Raw genomic sequence first — 21,547 nt, forward strand, 5'->3', positions numbered from 1 at the left:
TTCGGCCCCGCCCCGGCCCGGCCCGGCCCGTCCCGGCCGCCGCCGCTCCGTATCCGCGAGTGACGATGGGGCTCCGCCGGTGATCAGGGAGCGCGCGGAGCCGCCATGTCGCTGTCTGGGCTGCGTGTGACGCAGGGAGAAAAACAGGGAGACCGGGAGAGGGATCGGGATAGAAACAGAGAGAGGGAGAGAGGGACCGGGATGAAGAGAGAGAGGGGGGGAGAGACGGAGAGAGACTCCGCGGGCTCTCCTTATACTGTACCTTGTGTCCCTGTAGAGACGGCATTTACTGTAGTATACCACAACACACTGTGGTATACACTGTAGTATACTGTAACACACTGTGGTAAACTGTGGTATATACTGTAGTATACCGTAACACACTGTGGTATATACTGTAGTATACCACAACACACTGGTATAAACTGTAGTATACTGTAACACACTGTGGTAAACTGTGGTATATACTGTAACACACTGTGGTAAACTGTGGTATATACTATAGTATACCACAACACACTGTGGTAAACTGTGGTATATACTGTAGTATACCGTAACACACTGTGGTATATACTGTAGTATACCACAACACACTGTGGTAAACTGTGGTATATACTGTAGTATACTGTAACACACTGTGGTAAACTGTGGTATACACTGTAGTATACTGTAACACACTGTGGTAAACTGTGGTATATACTGTAGTATGCCGTAACACACTGTGGTATATACTGTAGTATACCACAACACACTGTGGTAAACTGTGGTATATACCGTAGTATACTGTAACACACTGTGGTAAACTGTGGTATATACTGTAGTATAGCGTAACACACTGTGGTATATACTGTAGTATACCACAACACACTGTGGTAAACTGTGGTATATACTGTAGTATACCGTAACACACTGTGGTATATACTGTAGTATACTGTAACACACTGTGGTAAACTGTGGTATATACTGTAGTATACCGTAACACACTGTGGTATATACTGTAGTATACCACAACACACTGTGGTAAACTGTGGTATATACCGTAGTATACTGTAACACACTGTGGTAAACTGTGGTATATACTGTAGTATAGCGTAACACACTGTGGTATATACTGTAGTATACCACAACACACTGTGGTAAACTGTGGTATATACTGTAGTATACTGTAACACACTGTGGTAAACTGTGGTATATACTGTAGTATACCGTAACACACTGTGGTATATACTGTAGTATACCACAACACACTGTGGTAAACTGTGGTATATACTGTAGTATACCGTAACACACTGTGGTATATACTGTAGTATACCACAACACACTGTGGTATATACTGTAGTATACTGTAACACACTGTGGTAAACTGCAGTATATACTGTAGTATGCCACAACACACTGTGGTATACACTGTAGTATACCACAACACACTGTGGTATATACTGTAGTATACTGTAACACACTGTGGTAAACTGTGGTATATACTGTAACACACTGTGGTAAACTGTTGTATACCACAACACACTGTGGTAAACTGTGGTATATACTGTAACACGCTGTGGTAAACTGTGGTATATACTGTGGTATACCACAACACACTGTGGTAAACTGTGGTATATACTGTAACACACTGTGGTATACACTGTAGTATACTGTAACACACTGTGGTAAACTGTGGTATATACTGTAGTATACCACAACACACTGTGGTAAACTGTGGTATATGCTGCAGTATATGTACTGTAGTACTGTAGATCTGTAGTACAGTCCATCTATGAGGGGATACAGACTCGTCTGCATCAGGCCCTGCGGGGATACAGACTCGTCTGCATCAGGCCCTGCGGGGACTGGCACAGCCGCGCTCCCCTGAGGATACAGACTCGTCTGCGTCAGGCCCTGCGGGGGATACAGACTCGTCTGCGTCAGGCCCTGCGGGGATACAGACTCGTCTGCATCAGGCCCTGCGGGGACTGGCACAGCCGCGCTCCCCTGAGGATACAGACTCGTCTGCGTCAGGCCCTGCGGGGATACAGACTCGTCTGTGTCAGGCCCTGCCGGGATACAGACTCGTCTGCGTCAGGCCCTGCGGGGATACAGACTCGTCTGCGTCAGGCCCTGCCGGGATACAGACTCGTCTGCGTCAGGCCCTGCGGGGATACAGACTCGTCTGCATCAGGCCCTGCAGGGATACAGACTCGTCTGCATCAGGCCCTGCGGGGACTGGCACAGCCATGCTCCCCTGAGGATACAGACTCGTCTGTGTCAGGCCCTGCCAGGATACAGACTCGTCTGCATCAGGCCCTGCGGGGACTGGCACAGCCGTGCTCCCCTGAGGATACAGACTCGTCTGCGTCAGGCCCTGCGGGGATACAGACTCGTCTGCGTCAGGCCCTGTGGGGCATACAGGCTCGTCTGCGTCAGGCCCTGCGGGGGATACACTCGTCTGCGTCAGGCCCTGCAGGGAATACAGGCTCGTCATCAGGGATAACAGAGAGCTCCGTCCTCAGAGAAAGGCAGCAGTTACTCTTGTTCTGCAGTTAACAACAGTAATAATGACTCTAGCTATTCCACGCTTAGTGATAGTGAACGCTTAATAATTGTCATTAATATCGGGAAAGACTTATTGGCACGTATTCCGCTAATGTTAAGGTAATTCATCAGAGGTCGCAGAGGAGAGACAGGCAGACAGCACCACACAGACGGAGAGAGGCTGAGACACTGAGAGACTCACTACGGCCATGAACGCTGACAGACTGAAGCAGGTTCACACAGGAAGTGTGTGTGTGTGCAGTGAACAACACTGAGTCACTTCCTCTCCAACTTCCCTCTATACAAACACAGCTGGAAATAGAAACAAAGGCCGAGCTCTCAGAGAACAGTGCACAGTGATTGAAGTGTGCTGTAGCAAACCACACTCACACTGTACTGAACCACATTAAACTACTGAACCTCACTCTGTACTGAACCACAGTATACTCACTCACACTGTACTGAACCACATTAAACTACTGAACCTCACACTGTACTGAACCACATTAAACTACTGAACCTCACACTGTACTGAACCACATTAAACTACTGCACCTCACTCTGTACTGAACCACATTATACTCACTCACACTGTACTGAACCACATTAAACTACTGAACCTCACTCTGTACTGAACCACAGTATACTCACTCACACTGTACTGAGCCACATTAAACTACTGCACCTCACACTGTACTGAGCCACATTAAACTACTGAACCTCACACTGTACTGAACCACATTATACTCACTCACACTGTACTGAACCACATTAAACTACTGAACCTCACACTGTACTGAACCACATTAAACTATTGTACCTCACACTGTACTGAACCACATTATACTCACTCACACTGTACTGAACCACATTAAACTACTGAACCTCACACTGTACTGAACCACATTAAACTACTGCACCTCACTCTGTACTGAACCACATTAAACTACTGAACCTCACACTGTACTGAACCACATTATACTCACTCACACTGTACTGAACCACATTAAACTACTGCACCTCACTCTGTACTGAACCACATTAAACTACTGTACCTCACACTGTACTGAACCACATTATACTCACTCACACTGTACTGAACCACATTAAACTACTGTACCTCACACTGTACTGAACCACATTAAACTACTGCACCTCACACTGTACTGAACCACATTAAACTACTGAACCTCACACTGTACTGACCACATTATACTCACTCACACTGTACTGAACCACATTAAACTACTGAACCTCACACTGTACTGAACCACAGTATACTCACTCACACTGTACTGAACCACATTAAACTACTGCACCTCACACTGTACTGAGCCACATTAAACTACTGAACCTCACACTGTACTGAACCACATTATACTCACTCACACTGTACTGAACCACATTAAACTACTGAACCTCACACTGTACTGAACCACATTAAACTATTGTACCTCACACTGTACTGAACCACATTATACTCACTCACACTGTACTGAACCACATTAAACTACTGAACCTCACACTGTACTGAACCACATTAAACTACTGCACCTCACTCTGTACTGAACCACATTAAACTACTGAACCTCACACTGTACTGAACCACATTATACTCACTCACACTGTACTGAACCACATTAAACTACTGCACCTCACTCTGTACTGAACCACATTAAACTACTGTACCTCACACTGTACTGAACCACATTATACTCACTCACACTGTACTGAACCACATTAAACTACTGTACCTCACACTGTACTGAACCACATTAAACTACTGCACCTCACACTGTACTGACCACATTATACTCACTCACACTGTACTGAACCACATTAAACTACTGAACCTCACACTGTACTGAACCACATTAAACTACTGAACCTCACACTGTACTGAACCACATTATACTCACTCACACTGTACTGAACCACATGAAACTACTGAACCTCACACTGTACTGAACTGGGGTCACCCTGCTGACCGAGAAGAGATCACCTCCAGGACCTGCGCGTCAATACGTTGAAACCCCCCTGGCCTTGACCCATCATGGCCTCCTGATCACCCCCCTCTCTGAACTGGCCTCACCCCTCTGCTCTCCTCCCCCTGAGAGCTGCTGTGTGTGAGAGGACTGGAGCCTCATGCAGGTGGGGTACACACTGGTGGAGCAGGAGGAGATCCCCGTTACTGTCCAGAGCTCCGAGGGGAGAGCCCAGAGAAGAGCTGCAGAAGTTTGATTATTGTTGTGGACGGACAGCTCCCAGCGGTGCAGCAGAGGGCGAGAGAGCACGCAGGTGTTCATCACGCCCCGCTGTTCTTTCTTAGTGATGAAAACCGTCAGCCTGGGCAGCCTGCTCTTCTGGACCGCGGGGATCCCGGTCCCGGGGGCGACACACCGCCCGCCCGCCTGCGAGGACTCTCCGGGTTCGCCTCCAGTAAACTCGGGGAGGGGCGTGTATGGGGGACGCTGTGTTCCTGGCGGCGTGTTTGTATGCGCGTTTGAAGCCTGCTGTGCTGTGTTTTGTTTTGTTTTGTTTTTTTATGTACCCCAGCGACACAGATGGAGCTCCTCGCGGAAGAAGAAAGGTCTTCCCGGTCTGGTGTTCAGGAAGTGACACCGTTACAGTTGCAGAGAGAGTTGCAGGGAGCACCGCCGACACTTCGTCTGCGGTCGTCGGACAGCGGGGGGCACCCGCACGCTGCCTCACACGCACCCGCACGCAGCCTCACACGCACGCACACGCTGCGCGCTCAGGAACAGTGACTTGGAGAGAGAGTTTTGCCACACACCCCCACCCACACCCACACCCACACACACCGCGCAGCCCTGCGAGAGAGCCGGCTCCAGCAGGCGGGGAGAGAGAGACACACACACACACGTACGCACGCACGGCCAGCGGGCCAGCGGGGCGGAAGTGGCCCCGTGTGGAGACGGAGAGACGGGGAGACGCAGGACTGGCACACCGACAGCGGGGCATGAGCGCAGGGCGGGCCGGCGCCGGGGCTCCGCGGGCTGACGGGCGAACAGCTGTTCCCGCAGCGGCCGAGACTGACCTGGGCTGAGAGGACAGAGCAGCCCCGCCGTGAGAAACCCGTCTGTGTGAGTGTGTGTGAGACAGACCTGTCATTGTGAGAGACCTGTCTGTGTGTGAGTGAGAGAGAGAGACCTGTCTGTGTGTTCGTCTAATGTCTTTATTAATGTTCATCAGGCTGGACTGACTGACTGTTCTTCACTGGGATTATAATCAGACTCCACTGACACTGACAGAGCAGTCTGACACTCTCCAGGCTGGACTGGACTGGGAGCTGGATTAGTTCTTCACTGGGATTGTAATCAGACTCCACTGACACTGACAGAGCAGTCTGACACTCTCCAGGCTGGACTGGACTGGCTGGACTGGGAGCTGGATTAGTTCTTCACTGGGATTGTAATCAGACTCCACTGACACTGACAGAGCAGTCTGACACTCTCCAGGCTGGACTGGACTGACTGGACTGACTGGACTGGGAGCTGGATTAGTTATTCACTGGGATTGTAATCAGAATTGTAATCAGTTACAAAGAAAGGTGTATTTCTCTTCCTTCTCCAAGAGCTGGAGGTGTGTTTGTTTAGTATTTGCATGTTGGCCGAAACTGCAGAGAGAGAGAGAGTCAACCGGTTTAATGCAAAGTAGAGAGAGAGACAGGGAGTGTTTTCTTTGTGTTTCTCCTACTAAATATACATATAAACACACACTGGCTGAGTGTCTCAGCAGAGAGAGAGCAAGGAGAAACAGACCCTGATGAAGGACAGGCTCAGTGACCACAGCCTGGACAGACACTGGACACAGGCAGACCTGACTACACAGAGAGGACAAGCTCAGTGACCATAGTCTGATAGACACTGGACACAGGCAGACCTCACTACACAGAGAGGACAGGCTCAGTGACCACAGCCTGGACACAGACACTGGACACAGACAGACCTGGCTGTCCAGAGAGGACAGGCTCAGTGTCCACAGCCTGGACACAGACAGACCTGACTACACAGAGAGGACAGGCTCAGTGTCCACAGACACTGGACACAGGCAGACCTGGCTGTCCAGAGAGGACAGGCTCAGTGACCACAGCCTGGACACAGACACTGGACACAGGCAGACCTGGCTGCCCAGAGAGGACAGGCTCAGTGACCACAGCCTGGACACAGACACAGAACACAGGCAGACCTGGCTGTCCAGAGAGGACAGGCTCAGTGACCACAGCCTGGACACAGACACTGGACGCAGGCAGACCTGGCTGTCCAGAGAGGACAGGCTCAGTGACCACAGCCTGGACACAGACACTGGACACAGGCAGACCTGGCTGTCCAGAGAGGACAGGCTGTGCTCCCACTGCCAGCGGGGAGAAATAGAGACTTTCTGCTGCACTGTGAGAAGCACTCTGGGATCTGACAAACATTCCTCAGTGTCAATCAGTGCGTCAATCAGTGCGTCAATCAGTGTGTGAGTCTCAGATAGTGTGTTAATCAGTGTTTCAGTGTGTCAGTCAGTGCATTAATCAGTGTGTGAGTTTGTCAGTGTGAGTGTATCAGTATGTTAGTGTGTCAGTCAGTCATTGTGTCTGTGTGAGTGTGTCAGTCAGTCAGTGTGTGAGTGTGCGATTGTGTCAGTGTGTCAGTGTTGTCATGTCTGTCCGCTAACTCCCTTTGTCCTCTCCCCCTGTGTCCGACAGTGGTATGAGCCATGCTCCCCCGCCTGTGGAGTGGTGGTACGGACCTCCCGGGAGGGGAGGAGCCTCAGGGCGTGACCCTCAGTGGGTACCGCCCCCTGGAGACGCCGGGTGAAGGGAGGTGGGCGGAGCCAGGTGGCTGGACGCAGACGGACACGCCCCCGGTGAGTTCCCCGTCTCACAGCCAGGGGTCAGACCCGAGCTCCCCGGATCTACCCCACGACACACAGCCCGAAGTAGGGAGAGGGATTGAGGAAGAGGAGGGAGGGGTCAGAGGGTGGACGTGAGGTCACGGCTAGTTCCTGCAATTGTCCACACTGACAATGGCACTTCCTGAACCCAGAGCACTGAGAGACGGGCAGGGAGACTTCCTGTATAAAACAGCCCAGTCCCGTACCTTATAACCCAGTCCAGTGCTCTCCATCCCAGCCCAGTGCCCTCTGAACCAAAAGAGAGTCTCAGGGGTTCAGACAGAGAGACTCAGGGGTTCAGACAGAGAGACTCAGGGGTTCAGACAGAGAGACTCAGGGGTCAGACAGAGTCTCAGGGGTCAGACAGAGTCTCAGGGGTCAGACAGAGTCTCAGGGGTCAGACAGAGTCTCAGGGGTCAGATAGAGACTCAGGGGTTCAGACACTCAGGGGTCAGACAGAGAGACTCAGGGGTTCAGACACTCAGGGGTCAGACAGAGAGACTCAGGGGTTCAGACAGAGAGACTCAGGGGTTCAGACAGAGACTCGGGGGTTAAGGCAGAGACTCAGGGGTTCAGACAGAGAGACTCAGGGGTTCAGACAGAGAGACTCAGGGGTCAGACAGAGAGACTCAGGGGTCAGACAATGAGACTCAGGGGTCAGACAGAGAGACTCAGGGGTTCAGACAGAGAGACTCAGGGGTTCAGACAGAGACTCAGGGGTCAGACAGAGAGTCTCAGGGGTTCAGACAGAGACTCAGGGGTCAGACAGAGAGACTCAGGGGTTCAGACAGAGAGACTCGGGGGTTCAGACAGAGAGACTCAGGGGTTCAGACAGAGAGACTCAGGGGTTCAGACAGAGAGACTCAGGGGTTCAGACAGAGAGACTCAGGGGTCAGACAGAGAGACTCAGGGGTCAGACAATGAGACTCAGGGGTCAGACAGAGAGACCCAGGGGTCAGACAGAGAGACTCAGGGGTTCAGACAGAGTCTCAGGGGTTCAGACAGAGACTCAGGGGGTCTCCCAGGCCCTGCAGAGCAGTCTGATTCCTGCAGGCTGTTCTGAGGTTCAGGCTGCTCAGGAAGTGCAGGTCTGGTCTTGTCCGAGGTAGCCCTGTCGCGCTGACGTCACTGGGGCTGCGCTCTTCCTGGATATGAGCAGAGCACCGACACACAGGCATGATCTTCCCTTCTGTTCTCAGACTGGACACAAACCGGACCCTGGGCACATGAAGACCACCTGGTACTGTCCACTGGAGCCGGTAAGAGTCTCTGTCTCTGTCTCTGTCTCTCTCTCTGTCTCTCAGTGCAGTGTTCATGTACTGGAGTGTCCAGTCAGTGTGTCTGTATGAACCCCTCTCTCTCTCAGTGCAGTGTTCATGTCCTGGAGTGTCCAGTCAGTGTGTCTGTATGAACCCCTCTCTCTCTCAGTGCAGTGTTAATGTACTGGAGTGTCCAGTCAGTGTGTCTGTATGAACCCCTCTCTCTCAGTGCAGTGTTCATGTACTGGAGTGTCCAGTCAGTGTGTCTGTATGAACCCCTCTCTCTCTCAGTGCAGTGTTCATGTACTGGAGTGTCCAGTCAGTGTGTGTGTATGAACCCCTCTCTCTCTCAGTCCTCAGCTGTGTCGGAAGTAGAGGAGGAAGGTCTTATCTACACTGTGGTGGTGAAACAGCAGCCCAGTACCTCCAGTGGGACAGGGGTGAGACTTATATGACTCTTCTGTTGTGAAGTGATCTGCAGTTACCCATAGTCAGGGACAGAGGGCGCTGTCCACATTGTAAGACTGTGTACAATCTGAGACACAGGCCCTGCCTACACGTCAGTATCTTCAGAGAGATCATTAAAATATGTGAGAACTGCATCTCTCAGTGTGCGCTGTGTATACCCCTCTCTCTCTGTGTGTGTGTATTAACCCCTCTCTCTCTCAGTGTGTGTATTACCCCTCTGTGTGTGTGTGTGTATTAACCCCCCTCTCTCTTAGTGTGTGTGTGTATTACCCCTCTCTCTCTGTGTGTGTTTATTAACCCCCCTCTCTCTCTCAGTGTGCGGGTGTGTTGACCCCTCTCTCTCTCTCAGTGTGCGGGTGTGTTGACCCCTCTCTCTCTCTCAGTGTGTGTGTGTGTTGACCCCTCTCTCTCTCTCAGTGTGTGTGTGTTGACCCCTCTCTCTCTCTCTCAGTGTGTGTGTGTATTAACCCCCCTCTCTCTCTCTCTCAGTGTGTGTGTGTATTAACCCCCCTCTCTCTCTGTGTGTGTGTATTAACCCCCCTCTCTCTCTCCAGCCCGCAGTCTCGCGCTCCCAGTGTGTGAAAGGTGGCACCGAGGAGAAGCTCATCCTGCACCTCCTGCGCTCCTTCGCCCTGGGAGACCCCTCCTACGTCCCCATCTTCCTGTCCACCTATCGCACCTTCACCACGGCGCAGAGGGTCCTGCAGGTCCTGGAGCAGAGGTGACCCCTCGTTCCCCACCCCCACCCCCCTCTGTGTACAGCAGAGCCTCCTGTCCTGACTGGGGGAGCTCACCCAGCTGTGTGTGGAGAGAAGCCAGGGTATTGGCTTCAACCACAGGGCTGGGCAGCCTGTTCCCCACCCCCACCCCCCTCTGTGTACAGAAGAGCCTCCTGTCCTGAGTCAGTTCAATTCAATTCAAGGTGCTTTATTAGCATGGCCGATGGGTACAATCAGCTTTGCCAAAGCAAATGAAAGTAATGATATTTACATTAAAAAAACAAAAAATAGAAGTAAAATAAAATCTAGCAGTGCCAGGCGAGGGATCTGCAGCCTCGTCGCCCCCTGCTGGCCAGGGCTGCAGGCCTCATGCCCAGCCTGAGGGATTGTGGGATCAGCGGTTCCGAATTTCCTGTTTCAAACCTCCTGTTTGTGTTGCAGGTTACAGTGCCACCTTGTGGAGAGACATGAGACCAGCAGACAGGAGCAGCTTGATTTTAATACGTGAGTCTTTCTAGTGCAGTGTTAATGTGCCCTCTGTCAGGGTGTCTGTATGAACCCCTCTCTCTCTCAGTGCAGTGTTCATGTACTGGAGTGTCCAGTCAGTGTGTCTGTATGAACCCCTCTCTCTCTCTCAGTGCAGTGTTCATGTCCTGGAGTGTCCAGTCAGTGTGTCTGTATGAACCCCTCTCTCTCTCAGTGCAGTGTTCATGTACTGGAGTGTCCAGTCAGTGTGTCTGTATGAACCCCTCTCTCTCTCAGTGCAGTGTTCATGTACTGGAGTGTCCAGTCAGTGTGTGTGTGTATGAACCCGTCTCTCTCTCAGTGCAGTGTTCATGTACTGGAGTGTCCAGTCAGTGTGTGTGTATGAACCCCTCTCTCTCTCAGGGCAGTGTGCTCAGTGTTCAGTGCCTGGCTCAGTGGTTACCCAGAAGACTTCCTGTCCCTGCGTGACCCCTCACCCCTGGACCGTCTTGCCTTTCTAATGCCCCGCGACTCCGCGGGATGCGAGGTCAAAGGTCGCATTGTGAACCTGGCGGAGGAGCTGAGGAGGAGAGGGGGGGCCCCGCCTGCCGGTGAGCGCAGCCTCGTCTCGTTGACACCCCGCCGGTCAGTGGCCCCGCCTGGCTCGCTGCCTCGCTCACACGGCTCTGTCCTCCCCTCCTCAGGCAGCGAGGGCGCCCTCCCGGTGACCTCTGACCCCCTGCCCCCCGACTTCGACGTGACCACAGTGCTGGGCTTCCCAGCCGAGCTGATCGCTGAGCAGCTGACCATGATTGAGACTGTGAGTGAGCTCTCTCCTGTGTCTCCTGTCTCTCCTGTGTCTCCTGGGTCTCCTGTCTCTCCTGTGTCTCCTGTCTCTCAGGGGCTGTTTGTCAAGGTGGTGCCCCATCACTGCATGGGCTCGCTGTGGTCTCAGCGCTGTGTCTCCTGTGTCTCCTCTGTCTCCTGGGTCTCCTGTGTCTCCTCTGTCTCCTGTCTCTCAGGGGCTGTTTGTCAGGGTGGTGCCCCATCACTGCCTGGGCTCGCTGTGGTCTCAGCGCTGTGTCTCCTGTGTCTCCTGTGTCTCCTGTGTCTCCTGGGTCTCCTTTGTCTCCTCTGTCTCCTGTCTCTCAGGGGCTGTTTGTCAAGGTGGTGCCCCATTACTGCCTGGGCTCGCTGTGGTCTCAGCGCTGTGTCTCCTGTGTCTCCTCTGTCTCCTGTCTCTCAGGGGCTGTTTGTCAAGGTGGTGCCCCATCACTGCCTGGGCTCGCTGTGGTCTCAGCGCTGTGTCTCCTGTGTCTCCTCTGTCTCCTGTCTCTCAGGGGCTGTTTGTCAAGGTGGTGCCCCATCACTGCCTGGGCTCGCTGTGGTCTCAGCGCTGTGTCTCCTGTCTCTCAGGGGCTGTTTGTCAAGGTGGTGCCCCATCACTGCCTGGGCTCGCTGTGGTCTCAGCGCTGTGTCTCCTGTCTCTCAGGGGCTGTTTGTCAAGGTGGTGCCCCATCACTGCCTGGGCTCGCTGTGGTCTCAGCGCTGTGTCTCCTGTCTCTCAGGGGCTGTTTGTCAAGGTGGTGCCCCATCACTGCCTGGGCTCGCTGTGGTCTCAGCGCTGTGTCTCCTGTCTCTCAGGGGCTGTTTGTCAAGGTGGTGCCCCATCACTGCCTGGGCTCGCTGTGGTCTCAGCGCTGTGTCTCCTGTCTCTCAGGGGCTGTTTGTCAAGGTGGTGCCCCATCACTGCCTGGGCTCGCTGTGGTCTCAGCGCTGTGTCTCCTGTCTCTCAGGGGCTGTTTGTCAAGGTGGTGCCCCATCACTGCCTGGGCTCGCTGTGGTCTCAGCGCTGTGTCTCCTGTCTCTCAGGGGCTGTTTGTCAAGGTGGTGCCCCATCACTGCCTGGGCTCGCTGTGGTCTCAGCGCTGTGTCTCCTGTCTCTCAGGGGCTGTTTGTCAAGGTGGTGCCCCATCACTGCCTGGGCTCGCTGTGGTCTCAGCGCTGTGTCTCCTGTCTCTCAGGGGCTGTTTGTCAAGGTGGTGCCCCATCACTGCCTGGGCTCGCTGTGGTCTCAGCGCGATAAGAAGGGCCAGGAGGGGGCGTGTCCGTCAGTCCGGGCCACAGTCCGCCAGTTCAACCGGCTGGCCAACGCCGTCACGGCCTCCTGCCTTCTCAACACCAGCCTGCGGGGGCAGCAGAGAGCCAGGCTGCTGGAGAAGTGGATCAGTGTGGCCGAGGTCTCTGTGTGTGTGTGTGTGTGTGTGTGTGTGACTGATCGCTCTGTGTGTGTGTGACTGATCGCTCTGTGTGTGTGTGTGACTGATCGCTCTGTGTGTGTGTGTGTGTTACTGATCGCTCTGTGTGTGTGTGTGTGTTACTGATCGCTCTGTGTGTGGTTGTGTGACTGATCGCTCTGTGTGTGTGTGACTGATCGCTCTGTGTGTGTGTGTGTGTGTGACTGATCGCTCTGTGTGTGTGTGTGACTGATCGCTCTGTGTGTGTGTGTGACTGATCGCTCTGTGTGTGTGACTGATCGCTCTGTGTGTGTGACTGATCGCTCTGTGTGTGTGTGTGTGACTGATCGCTCTGTGTGTGTGTGTGACTGATCGCTCTGTGTGTGTGTGTGTGTGACTGATCGCTCTGTGTGTGTGTGTGTGTGACTGATCGCTCTGTGTGTGTGTGACTGATCGCTCTGTGTGTGTGTGTGACTGATCGCTCTGTGTGTGTGTGTGTGTGTGTGTGTGTGTGTGTGTGACTGATCGCTCTGTTCTTGTTACTGTTCTGAACTGTCTCGTGTGCAGGAGTGTCGAGCGAGGAAGAACTTCTCCTCTCTGTACGCCGTCATCTCAGCACTGCAGAGCAGCCCTATTCACCGCCTGAGGAGGACCTGGGCAGAGACAGACAGGTCTGTGAGCAGAGCACACGCCGAGAGACAGACAGGGCTGTGAGCGGGGCACACGCCGAGAGACAGACAGGGCTGTGAGCAGGGCACACGCAGAGAGACAGACAGGGCTGTGGGCAGAGCACACGCCGAGAGACAGACAGGGCTGTGAGCAGAGCACACGCCGAGAGACAGACAGGGCTGTGAGCAGAGCACACGCCGAGAGACAGACAGGGCTGTGAGCGGGGCACACGCAGAGAGACAGACAGGGCTGTGGGCAGGGCACACGCCGAGAGACAGACAGGGCTGTGAGCAGAGCACACGCCGAGAGACAGACAGGGCTGTGGGCAGGGCACACACAGAGAGACAGACAGGGCTGTGAGCAGAGCACACGCCGAGAGACAGACAGGGCTGTGAGCAGAGCACACGCCGAGAGACAGACAGGGCTGTGAGCAGAGCACACGCCGAGAGACAGACAGGGCTGTTAGCAGGGCGCACGCAGAGAGACAGACAGGTCTGTGGGCAGAGCACACGCCGAGAGACAGACAGGTCTGTGAGGTATAATAATGAAGAAACTGACAGATACGATTCCTCTGTGCAGGGAGGCTGTGCGCAGCTATGAGGAGCTCTCCAACATCTTCTCGGAAAAAGACAACTATTCCCAGAGTCGGGAATTACTGAAGGAGGTGAGGGCGTCTGGCTTTGAGCAGTCAGAGGGGCCACTGCGTGTTCAAGCACAGCTGCACACAGCGCACTGAGGATGACCTAAACACCTTTCCGCTGCGTCTTTCAGGAAGGAACTTCGAAGTTCGCAAACCTGGACACCAGGAAGCACCAGAGGAGACGGACAGGGGTGAGAGAGAGGAGGACAGTGTGGGGTCCCCCTGGGGCACACCCCACAGAAACTCTGCACATGGAGATCTGTAGAATCATCCTCCGTGTGCAGAGAAAAACTCCTAACAACGGGTGCAGGGCCGAATTAGGCCAGTACCCACTATTGATAAACATACAGAAAAGAATATTAAAGTATTGGCTACACCTAAAAAACAGCAACCAAAATTCCTACCACAACCAGGCCCTGCTGAGCCCAGAGCTGAGCCCAAAACAGAGCCCCCTGAGCCAGCTGGTCCTGAGGCTCACTGACCTGAGCCACACCGACACTAACCAGCCTCAGGACAGCACTGCTAGAGTACCACAACCCAGACTCAAGCCCATCTCAGCACAATACACACAACACACAACCAGCCTCAGGACAGCACTGCTAGAGCACCACAACCCAGACTCAAGCCCATCACAGCACAATACACACAACACACAACCAGCCTCAGGACAGCACTGCTAGAGCACCACAACCCAGACTCAACCACATCATAGCACAATACACACAACTCACAACCAGCCTCAGGACAGCACTGCTAGAGCACCACAACCCAGACTCAACCACATCACAGCACAATACACACAACTCACAACCAGCCTCAGGACAGCACTGCTAGAGCACCACAACCCAGACTCAACCACATCACAGCACAATACACACAGCAATATCTCACACACTGGGACACACATACAAATACACACTGCAATGTTACAGGACCCTGAACAGACATATACAAGTATGTCTTAGTGCTGGTGTGTGTGCCTGTCTCCGACTCCCTGTCTGTCTCTCCCCGATTCCCTGTGTGCCTGTCTCCCTGTCTCTCTCTCTCCCTGAATCCCTGTCTCTCTCTCCCTCAGACAGCACCTCGGGGGACTGTCCCCTACCTGGGCACCTTCCTCACTGACCTCACCATGCTGGACACCGCTGTCAAGGACCGGCTGGAGGTGAGTCAGGCCGCGAGACAGACCAGTGGAGAAGCACACAGAAAGTGGCCAATGGCTGTTACCTGTCTCCGAGCTCTGCCCTCTGCTCTCTTCTCTTTCAGAATGGATACATCAACTTCGACAAGAGGCGCCGGGTGAGTCTGAGAATCTCTCTCTCAGTGCAGTGTTCATGTCCTGGAGTGTCCAGTCAGTGTGTCTGTATGAACCCCTCTCTCTCTCAGTGCAGTGTTAATGTACTGGAGTGTCCAGTCAGTGTGTCTGTATGAACCCCTCTCTCTCAGTGCAGTGTTCATGTACTGGAGTGTCCAGTCAGTGTGTCTGTATGAACCCCTCTCTCTCTCAGTGCAGTGTTCATGTACTGGAGTGTCCAGTCAGTGTGTGTGTATGAACCCCTCTCTCTCAGTGCAGTGTTCATGTACTGGAGTGTCCAGTCAGTGTGTGTGTGTGAACCCCTCTCTCTCTCAGTGCAGTGTTCATGTACTGGAGTGTCCAGTCAGTGTGTCTGTGTGAACCCCTCTCTCTCTCAGTGCAGTGTTCATGTCCTGGAGTGTCCAGTCAGTGTGTGTGTATGAACCCCTCTCTCTCTCAGTGCAGTGTTCATGTACTGGAGTGTCCAGTCAGTGTGTGTGTATGAACCCCTCTCTCTCTCAGTGCAGTGTTCATGTACTGGAGTGTCCAGGTGGGCAGTGTTGTATATTAACCCCTCTGTCTCTCTCTCTCAGGAGTTTGAGGTTTTGGCTCAGATTCGGCTGCTTCAGTCCTCGTGTAAGAACTGCTCTTTCACTCCCAGCCCTCCCTTCCTGCAGTGGTACACCTGTGTGCCCCAGCTGACCGAGGACCGGAGGTACAGTGTGTCCTGACCCCTGGTCACCCTCCCCCTGACCCCTGACCCCTGACCCCTGACCCCTGACCGTGAGCCTCTGTCTTTCAGCTACCAGCTGTCCTGTCAGATTGAGTCCTCCAGTGACCCTGCTGTCCCAAGTCGAGTCCTCAAACCCACCCTGGTGATCACGCACTGCGCTGAGTGAGTACAGACCGCTGTCTCCCTGGCGTCTCCTACTCCGCTGCAGTGTTCAGGAACTGTGTTCAGGGACTCTCTCTCTCTCTCTCTCTCAGCCTTCTCTCCTCAGTGGCCAGTCCTGGGTTCGAGTCTGAAGGCTCCTTCGACTTCGGTTCTCCTGTTAACCACCTCCTGACACGACTGGCCAAGGTGACCTCCTGTTGACCGACTGACCGGACTGATCGAACCGACTGACCGATTTATTGACGGATCGAGTGACCGATTGGAGTTCGTGAGGCTGCAGGGGTGTCTGAACTGTGCTTTGTGTTCAGACGGCTCCCTGACTTCTCAGTAACCTGCTGGCCTTGTCCTCCGTGTTGCAGCACATGAAGTCGCCCTCGGTGTCCTGTCTGGATGTTGACTCCTCCCCTCCCCCCGTCGGCCCCGCCTCCGCCATGTTGACCCCGCCCCCCGCCAACATCAAGTCGCACCGACGTTCCGCCTCCTGCGGCACAACCCCGCCCACAACGGACAAGGGGGCGGGGCCAGATATAAGGATCATCAGGATCGGAATGGACCTCCAAGATGGCAACATGTATCGCAGTATACTGGTACAGAGCAACTAATACAGACCCCAGAGACACTCCTCACACCGAGAGAGGAGTCCAGACCCTCACACAGGCCCCAGAGACACTCCTCACACAGAGAGAGGAGCCCAGACCCTCACACAGACCCCAGAGACACTCCTCCCACAGAGAGAGGAGCCCAGACCCTCACACAGACCCCAGAGACACTCCTCACACAGAGAGAGGAGTCCAGACCCTCACACAGACCCCAGAGACACTCCTCACACAGAGAGAGGAGTCCAGAACCCTCACAAAGACCCCAGAGACACTCCTCCCACAGAGAGAGGAGTCCAGACCCTCACACAGACCCCAGAGACACTCCTCACACAGAGAGAGGAGTCCAGACCCTCACACAGACCCCAGAGACACTCCTCACACAGAGAGAGGAGTCCAGACCCTCACACAGACCCCAGAGACACTCCTCACACAGAGAGAGGAGCCCAGACCCTCACACAGACCCCAGAGACACTCCTCACACAGAGAGAGGAGCACAGACCCTCACACAGACCCCAGAGACACTCCTCACACCGAGAGAGGAGTCCAGACCCTCACACAGACCCCAGAGACACTCCTCACACAGAGAGACGAGTCCAGACCCTCACACAGACCACAGAGACACTCCTCACACAGAGAGAGGAGTCCAGAACCCTCACAAAGACCCCAGAGACACTCCTCCCACAGAGAGAGGAGTCCAGACCCTCACACAGACCCCAGAGACACTCCTCACACAGAGAGAGGAGTCCAGACCCTCACACAGACCCCAGAGACACTCCTCACACAGAGAGAGGAGTCCAGACCCTCACACAGACCCCAGAGACACTCCTCACACAGAGAGAGGAGTCCAGACCCTCACACAGACCCCAGAGGCACTCCTCACACAGAGAGAGGAGTCCAGACCCTCACACAGACCCCAGAGGCACTCCTCACACAGAGAGAGGAGTCCAGACCCTCACACAGACCCCAGAGACACTCCTCACACAGAGAGAGGAGCACAAATCTGGTTCAGACTGTGCTGTGTATGAGCTCTGTGCTGGTTCTCTGTTGGCTCAGGTGACGAGTAACGACAAGACCCCCTCAGTTGTCAGCACGGCCCTGGAGAAGCACGGTCAGGACCCCTGCCAGGCGTCCAGCTACGAGCTGGTCCAGCTGCTGGCCGAGGGGAAAGGTGAGAGAGGGCACTGGGCCCAGCACATCTCTCGCAGGGTCTCGGACTCTGTAGGGAGTCCAGTGACCACTCAGCCCTGTGAGTCTGTCCAGTGTGCAGTGCAGTGTGGTCAGTGAGTGTGTCTGGTGTGGTCAGTGGCAGTGAGTGTGTCTGGTGCAGTGTGGTCATTGAGCCTGTCCAGTGTCCAGTGTGGTCAGTGTCAGTGAGTCTGTCTGGTGCAGTGTCCAGCGCAGCGGTCAGTACCGTCTGACCCGTGCTGTTCTGTCCCTAGAGCTGACCATGCCGGCCTCAGGGAATGTCTTCTACGCCATGACGCCGTCCAGCTCCGACTTCCTGCTGCGGAGACGCGGCGCGGCGCCGGCCCAGGGGGTCCGGCCAGGGGCCAGCGAGGGCGGCGGCGGCGGGACCTTCCCCCGGATCCGGGCCCAGGGCCGCAAGCTCGTGCGCGCCCTCTTCTGACGGACCGCCGAGCGCATCCCGGCTTCTGTACACAGAGGGGGGCGGGGGTGGGGAACAAGCTGGCCAGCCCTGTGGTTGAAGCCGATACCCTGGCTTCTCTCCAGACACAGCTGGATGAGCTCCTCCAGTCAGGAAAGGACACACTACTGTACACAGAGGGGGGCGGGGGTGGGGAACGAGCAGGGTGAGCTCCTCAGGACAATTAACTACTGTGAACGTGCCGCAGCGGGATCGCTGGAAATCGGTGGGCCCAGGCCGATGACCAGGCAGCTGTGAGGCTGAAGGAACACTTTCATTTTACTGGGCAGGGAAACTCCGACCACCTCAAGCAGCTCGACCAAAACGCCGACGACGCCCCCCGGTGTCTGTCCCCGAAACGGGACGAAGTCTTCGCGCTCCGGACGGCAGAGGCCGAGCGCCGGCGTGCCCGGAGCAGCGGAGCTCGGATCCCCAGCCGGCCTGCGCTGCTGCAGGCAGGAGAAACCGGCCGATTTCCTTCCTGAAAAAGTGATTTTTATTAAAGGTTCACTGTGAGAACTCCTGCCGCCTGTGGTTTTAACGATCTGCGGTTTGTGCCGTTTGTCCCCGTGATCAGAGTCGCCGTTTCAGTGTGAAACTTCTCGGGAAGGAGAGTCTGAGTGAGGGAGGGAGAGGAGCTGCAGTAACAGCACTTCTCCGCCGGAGGGCAGCGTGTGCGTCTGTGAGCAGAGGCCTCCTGCACAGATCCTCCCCTCCAGCTTCTCCACCCTGACGACCCCCATTAAATCTGGTTGCAGGGTTGAGTAGGTGAACCCCTCCAGCTTGTGTTCATTTACATGAGATGGTGCGATAAAACAGGGTGACAGCGAGTCAACTGGTCTTGGGGAAAGTTACAGTCTCCAGCCTCAGCCTTTTTCTCGCTGGGACTGGCCTGGTGCAGGCCCTCCTGAACTACATTTCCCAGCAGGCCATGGGGGAGAAGGGTGGCCAACGGACTGGCTCCCCTGGGTTGATGAGGGACAGGTGCTGTCAGTTCAAGCCTGCTACCAGAGTGGAGAAGGAGGGGGGGTGGTGTCAGAGCTCAGTCTTTGTTTGGGAGAAGAAAATTCATTCTCACAGTGCACTGCCAGAAGCTGAGACGAAGGTATATAATTATAGTAAGGATCGTTATTGTTAATGGGGGAAAATAAGGTGCCATCCTGCGTTTTTATTAAGAAGGATGCCTGTCGTCTCAGGGCCTGGTATCTTTTCACCTTCTGCAGCTGCTCTCGGTGCAGATTCCTCTTGAGGCAGCAGCTCTTGCTCTCTGTACCTGTGATGCGTCTCCACAGCAGTTCGCCAGAACTACATTACCCAGAAGGCACTGACCACTGCCTCCAGGCAGCTGACCAGGTGGAGAAAGGCGATTGGTCGGCGGGGATTTAAAAAGCAGGAAGTGGAGTCTCCCAGTGTTGCTGCAGACGGAGCAGAGACTTGCTGGAGCTGGGAGAGCCAGTGGAAGAAGGAGCAGATGGAGAAGAAAGGTTGTGGGTCTGAACTGGTTTCACAGCAAAGCCCACCACTCTCCTGCACACAAGGCAAAACCAGCATTTCATCTCCCTCAGAATTGAGCCCAGTTCAGCAGGAGCTGTTTGTTTAGCTTTAGGCAGCATTTCAACAGTCTGGAGTAGTTTGTTTGCACTCTAGTTCTTATCCCTAGTGAAACAGAGTGGGAGGTACCTGCTGCTGCTCTGTCACTCCACACTCCTGCCAGGGGGAGAGGAGTCAGTCAGGAGGATCAGCTGTTCTGAGCCCCAGGCAGCAGAGTCGCTGGCTGACCAGAAGCTGAACCCAGCAGTGTTTCAGCTCAGAGAGGACAGCAGGCCTGTCCTGTCCCCATGTCCAGCAGATCTGGGCCTAGTTGACAACCCCAGCCCCCCTCTGCAGCTCTCAGGACAGACTCACTCACAGCCACAAGGTAAGGAAACACAGGGCTCTTTATTCACAGTGCAGCACACAAGACTCCAGAAACCACAAGACAAACCCCTAGTTCGTACCTGAGCTCTAGCTGGACGTGCAGCCAGCTTCACCAGACCTCCTCCCCCGACACAGCTCAGCTCTGTAGCTCTTCCCTCCTGCTCTGCTCAGCACAACTGCTCTCTGTCCCCAGCAGCACCAGACTGAAGGCCTCCCCTCCTGCCTTTTAACTGTCTCCCCACCAATCGTCTTCCAGCAGTGAGGCAGGTGATTGTGGGGGCAGACTGCTCCGCTCGGCCTTCTGGGGAATGTAGTTCAGACAAGAGCCGCTGTCTCGCCTGGACCTGCGGCCCTCTTACAGTGTGGACAGGGAGTGGTGCAGGAGAGCTGTGAGACCAGATTGTTGAGCTGTTTTGTGGTCTTTCTGACTTGAGATGAAAAGCAGAGGGGTAATGGATTAATCTTCCTGGATGGCAAGACAAATCAATGTACTTATTGATGAGTGAAGGGATTGGGGCTGTGTGGTCCTGTAGTTCAGAGGATCTGGCTACAGGCTTGTCTGTCTGTGGTTGTGGGTTCAAATCTGAATGAATCAGTAGTTTTGTTTTTGAAGACAGTGTTAGTATCAGTGATAGATTGATCAGTGAAGAACTGGGAGCTGTTTACTGTGTGTCCTGTAGTGTGAAGGTTAATGCTGTGGACTCTGAGCTGTGTGGCTGTGGGTTCAGTTCCCACTGAGAGTGAGACTTTTATTGTACTTCAATGGCAGAGAGAGAGAGAGAGAGAGAGAGAGAGAGAGAGAGAGAGAGAGAGAGAGAGAGAGAGAGAGAGAGAGAGAGATGCATTTGGCTTCACTCATCCACAGTAACAGGGTGATAAGTGAAGAGGTGGGGTTTGTGTCTGTGTGGCTCTGTAGTGAAGAGGTCAGGGCTGTGGGCTCAGAGCTGAGTGGTTGTGGGTTTGAGACCTACAGCTTGGTTTGGGTTCAATTCTTACCCACAGTTCCAGGTTGATAAGTACAGAGACTGGGGTTGTGTCTGTGTGGATCTATAGAGCAGAGGGCTAAGTCTCTAGACTCATAGACACCTGGTTGTGGGTTCAAGTCTGAGAGAGACCTGTTGCTTATTTAAGTTTAATTCTTCCCCACAGTAAGAGGGTGATAAGTACAGAGACTGGGGCTGTGAGGTGTGTGTCCCTGTGGGCTGTAGGATAAAGCTGAGAACTCACAACTCTCTGGTTGTGGGTTCAAATCCCAGTAAGACCTCAGGTTTGTTTTCAGTCTCTTACCCACAAAAACAGGTTGATAAGTGAAGAG

General features: G+C 54.1%; 1 protein-coding gene across 2 annotated transcripts; it reads left to right on the forward strand.

The window, feature by feature from the left end:
• The first annotated feature begins 6,871 nt into the window (after positions 1–6,871).
• Positions 6,872–18,834, forward strand: rgl2 (ral guanine nucleotide dissociation stimulator-like 2). Of its 2 annotated transcripts, XM_088631083.1 has the most exons (20): positions 6,872–7,011; positions 7,241–7,401; positions 8,628–8,687; positions 9,041–9,127; positions 9,710–9,876; positions 10,316–10,378; positions 10,763–10,950; positions 11,044–11,159; positions 12,364–12,579; positions 13,144–13,247; positions 13,825–13,909; positions 14,017–14,076; positions 14,961–15,047; positions 15,149–15,181; positions 15,770–15,891; positions 15,979–16,071; positions 16,164–16,257; positions 16,431–16,658; positions 17,724–17,838; positions 18,110–18,834. In XM_088631083.1, exons 2-20 carry the CDS (start codon positions 7,252–7,254, stop codon positions 18,295–18,297), a joined length of 2,256 nt encoding a protein of 751 aa, XP_088487209.1. In that variant the 5' UTR covers positions 6,872–7,011; positions 7,241–7,251; the 3' UTR covers positions 18,298–18,834. The 2 variants fall into 2 exon arrangements, with proteins under 2 accessions (XP_088487209.1, XP_088487210.1); XM_088631084.1 differs by lacking the exons at positions 6,872–7,011; positions 9,041–9,127 and having other exon boundaries at positions 7,252–7,401.
• The last annotated feature ends 2,713 nt before the right edge of the window (positions 18,835–21,547 follow it).

This window comes from Lepisosteus platostomus, chromosome 5, assembly GCF_059453375.1.
Source record: "Lepisosteus platostomus isolate fLepPlt1 chromosome 5, fLepPlt1.hap1, whole genome shotgun sequence".
NCBI classification, from domain to species: domain Eukaryota; kingdom Metazoa; phylum Chordata; class Actinopteri; order Semionotiformes; family Lepisosteidae; genus Lepisosteus; species Lepisosteus platostomus.

What these genes read in the sequence shown, in the direction of transcription:
- rgl2 (XM_088631083.1), top strand. Translation starts at nt 7,252, where the DNA reads ATGCTCCCCCGCCTGTGGAGTGGTGGTACGGACCTCCCGGGAGGGGAG. An exon ending in GAGCAGCTTGATTTTAATAC is followed by an intron (nt 10,379 to 10,762) that starts GTGAGTCTTTCT and finishes TCTCTCTCTCAG; the next exon opens with GGCAGTGTGCTCAGTGTTCA. An exon ending in ACATGTATCGCAGTATACTG is followed by an intron (nt 16,659 to 17,723) that starts GTACAGAGCAAC and finishes CTGTTGGCTCAG; the next exon opens with GTGACGAGTAACGACAAGAC.